The 9599-nt window shown below is 42.0% G+C and overlaps 1 protein-coding gene and 1 pseudogene across 1 annotated transcript; both read right to left on the reverse strand.

Moving 5' to 3' along the window:
* Window positions 1–346: 346 nt before the first annotated feature.
* On the reverse strand, window positions 347–1303 carry LOC123033429 (olfactory receptor 14A16-like). Its single transcript, XM_044450037.1, has one exon. It carries the CDS (start codon window positions 1295–1297, stop codon window positions 347–349), a length of 951 nt encoding a protein of 316 aa, XP_044305972.1. The 5' UTR covers window positions 1298–1303.
* A 7583-nt stretch (window positions 1304–8886) lies between these two features.
* LOC123033430 overlaps window positions 8887–9599 on the reverse strand; it is a 931-nt pseudogene continuing 218 nt past the window's right edge.

Below are 9599 nucleotides of genomic sequence, written 5' to 3' on the forward strand. Positions count from 1 at the left end.
TGGAAACAAACACATGTTTGCAAAAACACTCACAAAGAAAAGAATTGCACTTTTATACAATCAAAGAGATGTTTGCAGTGGGCAAAAGCATATCAACTACCAGAGGACAGAGAGCAATCACATGACAAAATTCTTCTACGCTGAATGATCAGTATGGGCAGTGTTAAGGAGAGATGATAGAAAAGACTGGTCTGAATTCATTTCAAATGTATCGAACATGACTAAAATACAAATGGGTATTTGCTCACTGAGCACTACATGTTTAGCAGAGCATTGAATTATTCAGGAAAAATTAAAATATAAACATTTGCATGCAATACAATATTCACATGCAAAAGAACTGTACTTATTTGAGTCTTGGAAAAGACGTTTTAGAGGAACGATCAAAATGCAGTAATTTCCATAAAGCAGTTTTGATCTCATTGTTTCTCATGCTGTAAATGAATGGATTCAGCATGGGAGGAATTGTGGTATACAGCACAGCAGAAGCTATGCCTAAATCAGAAGAAGCATCTGTGGGGGGTCTCGCATATGCAAATACAGCAGTGAATATGAGCAAAGAGACAACAGTGAGATGAGGAAGGCAGGTGGAGATGGCTTTCTTTTGACCATGAACAGAGGGGATTCTGAGGACTACAGTAAAGATCTTCACATATGTAATGATGATGAATATGAAGCCACCTACCCCAATGTTAAGAGCAAGCAAGCTGACACCAACTTCAATTAGGTAAATGTCAGAGCAGGAGAGCTTTAGTACCTGTGGGATTTCACAAAAGAACTGATGGACATTGTTAGAGCAGAAGTTGATTGTAAAGGTGCCACAAGTATTCAAAACAGCATTAAGAACACCAGCAACCCAACCAAAAGCTACCATCTTGAGGCAGGCTTTTTGGTGCATGATTCTCTCATACTGGAATGGGTTGCAAATAGCAACATGGCGGTCATGTGCCATTATGGTTAGGAGGGCCATATCTGTTGCTGCAAAGAGGCAATATAAGAAAATCTGGGCAACACATCCAAAATAGGCAATTGACCTGTTATTTGTGAGGGACACAGCCATGGATTTGGGTACAATGACAGAAACTGTGCCGAGGTCTACCATGGCCAAATGCATGAGGAAAAAATACATGGGGGTGTGCAGATGATGGTCAAGGACAATGACGAAGAAAATGAGAAGATTCCCTGTTACTGTTATCAAGTACACTACTAGGAACATTAAGAAGTGTAAGATCTGCAGCTCCCTGACCTCTGAGAATTCCAGCAGCAAAAATGTGGCCGTGGATGAAAGGTTGCTCATGTTATCTTCTGTGCTTGAATTCACCTGTAGGAGGAAGGAGAGCAGATTTGATATTGATGAATTGGGAAGCATTTCAGAGTCTAGTCCATCTAAATGCTGAAGCCTGCACCATGTGAAGATCCTTTCCATCAGTTCCAGTGCATTTCAAGGCAAAATTGGCTTCTCTTGGAAGTGATCAGAACTGAAGTTGGACCTTGTGAGCACTTTGGTATGCAATTTAAACTTGAGAAAGTCAGTGTGGCTCCAGAAAGGCAGTCACTTATTATTTGTTTATTTATTTAAAACTTTTCTAGAACTTCCCTTTCATGGTCTCAGGATGGTTTAACAATATTACAATATAAAATAAAATGAAACACAGCAACCTAAGAAAATTTCCAAACAATAAAATCCCAATTAAAACAATCAAATCTGAAAACATTAGGAGAATAGAAAGGTTTTTGTCTGGTGCCAAAAAGGATACAGAGAAGTTACCAGGCAAACCTCTCTGGGGAGCAAATTCCACAATTGGTGCACCACCACAGAGAAGGCCGTTCTCTGTGTAGTCACATTCCTAATCTCCTTCAGCAGGGCTCCTGGAGAAGAACCTCTTCCCCAGATCTTAATGGGTGGGCAGGCACATATGTAAGGAGACGCTCCTTCAGGTAACTAGGCCATTTCATTTGATAGCAGATCAGATAGCATTGCTCTTAACTCTGACGTTGGCAGTGGGAAGGGGGGCTATGGTTGAGTGAATGGTATGCTCTTAATTGTGTTCTCTTCCAGAGGCAAATGCACACATCTGGATACGCAGTTGCAAAACCAAGAAATTGCAAAAAATCAGTCAGGAATCATGTATGCCCAAGAGGAGACTTCACCAGAGCATGCAAACATAAAGCTGTCAGTCCAACTTTGTCAGCCAAGACCCAGAAACCATATGCAAGAAGTGATGAAAAAGATACAGGCCTTGAAAGATGGCATGTTTTTGAACATCTGTTCTTTCTCTTTCACTCAATGAGTCTATGCATGCTAGTGAATAAATACTGAAGGAAATAGACTGGGATTCATCCGAAGAAGAAAGAGCAATATACTAATTAGAGGTGTACATGTGAAGGAATCCTTCACCCAGTGGAGCTGGATAACACCATGTCCGGTAATTCAAATCCATGGTTTTGAAAAGTTGGAATGTAGAAGTTTTCTTTGTTTTAAGAATCAATGTTAACTAAGCAGAGACTAAATCTCTTTCTGACAACCCAAACCCAAACTTGAATACTCACATAGACATGTGTGTGTCCATGACTGCCAGGCAAGTGGAAATGCTGTCTGTGTCCCTTCTATGATCTGGACCTTCTACCCATGCAAGATCCTGGATTGGACTCTTGGGCATGAACTTTGGGGAAAGGTGTACTTTGATGATTCCCTCCATCTCCTACTACCCTGGACCTTGTCTTTTCCACTGCTGCTACTACGGGTTTTGTAAAAAATGTTGTGCTACTACCCTGGATGGAAGAAATCCAGGAACCAGTATGGAAAATCTTGCAAACATCCCTGCAGAAGCATGAGGTAGATCATCATATTGCCTGAAGGGGACTTGAGATTTGTTTAGACGGAAACTAATTCTTTTAGACAGCTATGATCAAAGGAAATTTAACTGTGTTCATTAGCCTGGTAAAAAAAAGCAACTGAACAATCCTGATCCCGCACTGGATGTTTCTAAGAGTTTATGAAATGAGACTGATACTGTGGGAATTTTGTTCCTACAGAATGCAATACATCAGCTGTGCACATATTTCCCTGAGTAGATAAGTCTGCAGAACATTAATTGCATGGAAGCAATGTTGGAGTATTGAACTCACACAAGGGACCCTTTACTCTGGGTGCAACAACCTTGTTGCACAGTTTCCTGGTAATGGAAGTGACTTCCCCCACTACACAAGCATATGTACATCTCAAAGGTAGAAAATTATTTCCAATGCATTGATTTTATGCAAAGATACCTTCATTGATTTATAGCACTTTGTTAATCAAGAGAACATTCAGTAACTTGGGGAATTTTTGTTCATTTTAGTCAAAGGGTGAAATGGTTTATCTTTCTGCATTTTGGCATATAAAGTGTTTAAGAGAGCAGTTGGAAGATATTTTATGAAATACATGATCAAATAAAACTGAGGGGTTCGTTTGTTGATTCTCCTTTAGCCCCATCAATTCCAGTCATTAGGGGAATTGGGAGAGAAGCAGCCCTTTCAAGCAAAATTGTGTGTGTGTGTGCAAAGAATTCATCAGCTTGGAAGTTAGATAAGGGGAAAGAAAAAGGCTGAGCACAACTCTGGACTGAACCAGGCACACAGTGCACAAAAAGACTTACCTGCGCCTTTTCAATGGGTACTTTTCCTTCTGACGTGAGCTTTCTCCTCCAGCTGCTTCATCTGATCAGTAGTCCAAAGGGTGCAAGTCCATGAATCTGCTCATGTAAGCAACTTCAGTCACACTGTGGCAACTGCCACAGAATGTGTCACTTTTTATTTGTGTCTACCATAACTTTACAGGGACAGCAGAGTCAGATGAGAGAGACCTAAGTGAGTAGCACTGTACTCCTATAATATGCATGGAAAGGAATTTAAAGCTTGCTTGGGCTCCTGGGGACATCATTCCCAAAGGCAAGCAAATTGCATCAGAAATGTTGTTGAACGACTCTCCTAGACCAACGTTGTTTTTGCTGCATGTATAGCAAAGTTAATATTAGCACTTAGTTTTAAATGCACTATGTTGCTATAGAGATATACAGTTATCTTCCTGATTATCCCATGACTGCAACCCTGTAAACATTTATATGGAAGTAATTTCCCTGTAATGCAGTGGGTTCTACCCGGGCTGTTAAAACAGAAGTGCTCTGTTCATGCCCACAGATCCATAAGGATGTATGCCAAGACTACTTCTATTCCATGTCAGATTTGCATATGGCCATTAAGGATGGGAGGAAACCTTTTGGAGCCTGTCCCTATGGCATTTGCGGGCTTCCTCATGTGTTTGGCTTAGTCCTACACAGTGAGGCAAGCTAAGAGTATATCCATGATTGCTTGTGTGATGAAGGTCACCCAGGCACCAACTTTCTTCCATGTCTGCTGAGGAAATACAGAGCTGCTGCTGGTGGCACAGGATATAGATGCTGTTCCGCAGAGATCATGTGGGACCCCAATGCTTGTCAGCCTCATGCAAAGAACTTCCTTGTGTATCAGTTGCAGTAGCACTGATGCACATGGCACGGAGGAGGAACACTTGAGCCAGCCCCAGTCTCGTTCTGTGATACAGCCCTATGTTCCCCCACATGTTTCTAATACTGTTTGTCTGCACTGATGTACACACACACACACACACAGAGAGAGAGAGAGAGAGAGAGAGAGAGAGAGAGAGAGAGAGAGAGAGAGGTGGGGGGGACTGGTACAGAAACAGGAAATTAAAGACTAATTATGTAGGATGGATGTAGAACTGAAATACAGTTCATATATTCTTTCAAGGCATCCTTTAAATGTAACTGCCTAGTATTCCTACTCTGAGCTTTTTCCTCTATATTAGCTTTCCCTAAACCTGCCCCAACAACAGGTGCAGTCAATGATCCCCTCATTTGCTCAGTTCACCTAGGGTGTTGTTCCTTAACCAGCTGAAATCACCCATAGGGTTCTTTGCTGCCCCATCTTTGAGAACCTGCAAACTCAGAGATGGGACTCTGAAGGCGAACACTCTGTCCTACCCTGACCCCATGTGCTCCTCCCCATTGAACCCCCCCCCACCAGCAGGGTGCAAATCTGGGGGCTGAAAAGGATGGTGGCACACACACATGTCAAACCCTACCTGCATCCCAGCCTTCTTCACCTCCATTCCCCGATGATTTCTCGTGATAGTCTTCTAGGTCATCCATGTGACACAAGGCACCATTGCAGTGGAGATTGCCACTGCTGTGCCTCACTCCAGGCACATGATGCACAAAAGGCTCCAACTTTGCATCCAGGGCAGGGTGCATTGGCTCACTGCCTTAGTTGAGTTTCTGAGAGCTGCCAAATTTTCCCCTTGTTTCACTTACTCCTTTATGTTCTCTTGATCTGTTTCTTTTCCTTCACCCTTTGAATTATTCACCAAATCCTTGGAAATATTTGCCAGATGATTTCAAATCTTTTGAGTTACATTAAATGTCACTAATACTTATATCTGATGAAATCAGTCTTATCAAAGGTGAACATTGGTCGCAACCAGCTGGATATAACCATTGATTTGAAGAAGAAAATGTGCTCTAATCATTGAGAGATTTGATAGGTACACTAATTACAAACATGCCCTAGTTATGCTTGTAGGTAATCAAGCACTATTTGATTGCTCAGTCCTTAGACAGGTCAAGCACGGGTTGCACCATTTCAATGAAATCCAGTCAGTGTGAGTTACTCAGTGTTACTCTATCTCTACTGCAAATTATGGGTTAAGCAGTATGACCCTTGAATGATCTCCCATTCATGCATTGCACACTTAACATGACTGCAGAATTTACCTTCAGTGGGAGTGCCTGAGGTGAAAGTCATGGTGGCTATCCACCACTGCTTCAATGTACCAAATGGCCACTGCCTTGAGAAGAGAAGAGAAGAGAAGAGAAGAGAAGAGAAGAGAAGAGAAGAGAAGAAGGCAAGGCAAGGCAAGGCAAGGCAAGGCAAGGCAAGGCAAGGCAAGGCAAGGCCCCTTGCAGGACTGTGTGGGTAATGCAGACCACAAGACAGTACCAGGAAATGGAGAGTAAATTATATAACAAAGTTATTGTACAGTGAATGATCCATTGTTGGAGTCTTTATTATTTATCTATTATTTAAAGTATTTATGTAGCATAGTGCTCTCAAAACAGTTTACATGATGTAATTAAAATTTACAATGAAGTAGGCAGCAATAAATAGAGAAGACACAAAAGGCTTGGCTGAATTGAATATATATATTCAATACATTAAATATGAACAGAATCCAAGTGGATATCTCTGTGTGTACAAACATTCCCCTCCCATCTGGTGACCTGCCAGAGAAATGTTTGAGTAAGACCATCCTGCCCTTGAGGATGGTGCATTGTGGCTTCATTCCTCAGGTCCAAAATTAAATTTGATCAGTTTTACCTTTCTTCCAAACCTTATTAAGCTTTACCGTACAAACAGGGGAAGACTATTGACCCCTCAGTTGCTTAGTTCACTTAGAGTGCTATTCCTTGTCCACCTCCTATCATGCATAGGACTATCTGGAGTCCCATCTCTGAGATACTGCAAGGTAGCAGCCAGACTTTGAAAACCAAGACTCTGCCCTGCCCCCACTCTAGCAGCTCAGATGGAAAGAAGCAGGACAGCTTCCCCACCCCATAAGGGTGACTCAAGGGGCAGTTGCAGTAGAGATCATCACTGCTGTGCCTCATTCCAAGCACACAATGCACAAAAGGCTCCAGCTTTGCATCCAGGGCAAGAGGTATTGGCTCGCTGCTTTAGATGAGTTTCTCAGAGGTACCAAAACCTTCCCCTTGTTTCACCTACTCCTTTAGGTTCTTTTGCTCCTTTCCTTTTCTTACACTCTTTGAATTGTGCACCAAATACTTGGGAATATTTGGCAGATAATTTTAAATCTTTGAATTATATTGAATCCTAGTACTACTTACATCCGATGAAATGAATGAGTCTTATCAAAGGTGAACATTGGTCACAACCAACTCCATATCACCATTGATTTGAAGAAGAAAATGTGCTCTAATCTTTGAGAGATTTGATAGGTACACTAGTAGCAAACATAGCCTAATTAGGCTGCGGGTATTCAATCACTGTTTTGATTGCTCAGTCCTTAGACATGTCAAATACACATTACACCGTTTCAATCCAAGCTGGTAAGTGTGAGTTACTCAGGGTTTAGCTGCCTCTACTGCAAATTGTGGTTTAAGCAGTATAACCCTTGAATGATACAGCTTGCCATGGGTTGCACAGTTAACATGGCTACAACATTCTCCTATACTGGGAGTGCATCAGAAAAAAAAGCCATGGTTGCTGTCCACCACAGCTTCAATGCGCCAAGTCAGGGCAGGGCAGCTCAGGACAGGGCAAGGTACTCATGCTGGACTGTGCAGGCTATGCAGATTGTAAGACAATATACACTACCAGGGAATGGAGAGCCATTTATATAACAAAGTTATTGTACAGCAAATGATGAATAGTTGTTTTTATTATTTATCTATTCTTTAATGCATTTGTGTAACATAGTGCTCTCAAAACTGTTTACCCAATATAATTACGATTCACAATAAAGCAGGCAGCAATAAATAAGCTGGGCTGAATTTGCATGCAATATATTGAATATGAACAGAATCTAAGTGGATATATCTGTGTGTACCAACATACCCCTCCCATCTAGTGACTGGTCAATGAAATGTATGAGTGAGACCATCCTGCCCTTAAGGATGGTGCACGTGTGGCTTCATTCTCAAGTCCACAACTTTCCGCCTATAGATTAACCAAAATGAATCAGTTTCCCTGAATGCACAACTTCCTGCCCAGTATCAGGGGAGAGAGGGCAAATGTCCATGCTATCTGGTCCAAAGTGGTCGCAGATTTATCCATCCATCCATCCATCCATCCATCCATGCTGTTTATACTCACCCTTTTTTCCTCCAAGGAACCTAAGTCAAACTCTCCCCCTTCCTTCCACTTTATCCTTACAGGAACCCTGTGTGCTAGTGTAGGCTGAGAATCTGAACCTGGCCCAGAGTCACCCAGTAAGCTTCAGGAGGAATGGTCTGGGAAGAAGGTTGGTTGCTGCAAAGGGCGCACTCTAAGCAGTGCTCTTTCACATTGCTGTCTCTGCCACCAGCAGATATGCGGGGAGAAGAAGGCTGGTCAACGCAAACAGTGCCTGGCATGTGCCCTCACAATGTTGCTCTTCCACTGTGGCCACTGCAACCAGTCATTCTTTTAAAATAGGTATTTAAACAGCAGTCCATGCACTTTTTTTATGGAAACAACTTATAGAGCGGTCCTATGGGCACAAGGGAGCAGTGCAACAGCCAGAGAATCCAGGATCCATTTTCTCAGATTCCTTCCACCTTTTGTGGGATGTCCATGATGTCCCTCAAATTATGGTTTTGGGCATCCACATACAATAACTCCCTATATCCAAAGCAAAAATATATGATGTTGGCCCAAATGACAATATAGTTACCTTGGACCCAGTCCCAGATTAATCTGTGCCAGAATAACATGCTAGAGATTTCTAATTAAAACTGCAAAGGATTGCATTGCATATTACTTCTTGCTGAGGGAAGTAGCCCTCCTGATGAAGGCTGATGAAGCAGCAGGAATTGGTTCAGGAGTTGGGCATCTTGATGTGGTCCTCCCAAGCTCTGCAGATCTGCATTATAATGCATGTTGACCAAGTTTCTACCAAATGCAATGACCCTAGCCTCTTTTTCTGCAAATGAACACAATATATACTACAGTAGATTATGAACAATCTCCATGATAGGACTGGTATTTCTGAATACTGAAAAAAGGCTTGGCACAAAACTGAACATTACAGGAAACAGAAACAAAAAGATCACATACTGAAGAATTGCACTTTTATTGAATTGCGTGAGAAAATATTTTAGAGGAATGCTCAAAATCCAATAAGTTCCATAAAGCAGCCTTGATCTCTTTGTTTCTCATGCTATAGATGAATGGATTCAGCATGGGAGGAATTATGCCATATATCACAGCAAAAGCTATGCCCAGATCAACAGATGTGTTACTGGGAGGCCTTGCATAGGCAAAGATTCCACTGAATGCAAACAGAGAGAAAACAGTGAGGTGAGGAAAACAAGTGGAGAGGGCCTTTTTCTGGCCATGTACAGAAGGGATTCTGAGCACTGCAGAAAAGATCTTCACATAAGTTATGATGACAAAGATAAAGCATCCTGACCCTATATTACAACCTAGCACAACAAACCCAACTTCAACTAGGTAAATGTCAGAGCAGGTGAGCTTTAATAACTGTGGGATTTCACAGAAGAATTGGCTAACAATATTAGAGCAGAAGGTGTTTGCAAAGGTGCCACAAGTGTGCAACGTGGCATAAAGAAGACCAGCAAGCCACCCAAAGGCTACCATCTGAAGGCAGGCTTCCTTGTGCATGATTCTCTCATAGTGGAGTGGGTTGCATATAGCAACATTGCGGTCATGGGCCATTATAGTCAGGAGTGAAATATCTGTGGCTACAAAGAAGAAATAAAAGAAAACTTGAGCTACGCATCCAGAGTAAGCAATTGACCTGTTATTTGTGAGGGACATAGCCA

The sequence above is a fragment of the Varanus komodoensis genome, unplaced genomic scaffold (assembly GCF_004798865.1).
Source record: "Varanus komodoensis strain SLA01 unplaced genomic scaffold, ASM479886v1 scaffold62, whole genome shotgun sequence".
Classification (NCBI taxonomy): Eukaryota; Metazoa; Chordata; class Lepidosauria; order Squamata; family Varanidae; genus Varanus; species Varanus komodoensis.

Excerpts from the sequence above, each read along its gene's own strand:
- LOC123033429 (XM_044450037.1), bottom strand. The coding sequence starts at position 1,297 with ATGAGCAACCTTTCATCCACGGCCACATTTTTGCTGCTGGAATTCTCA.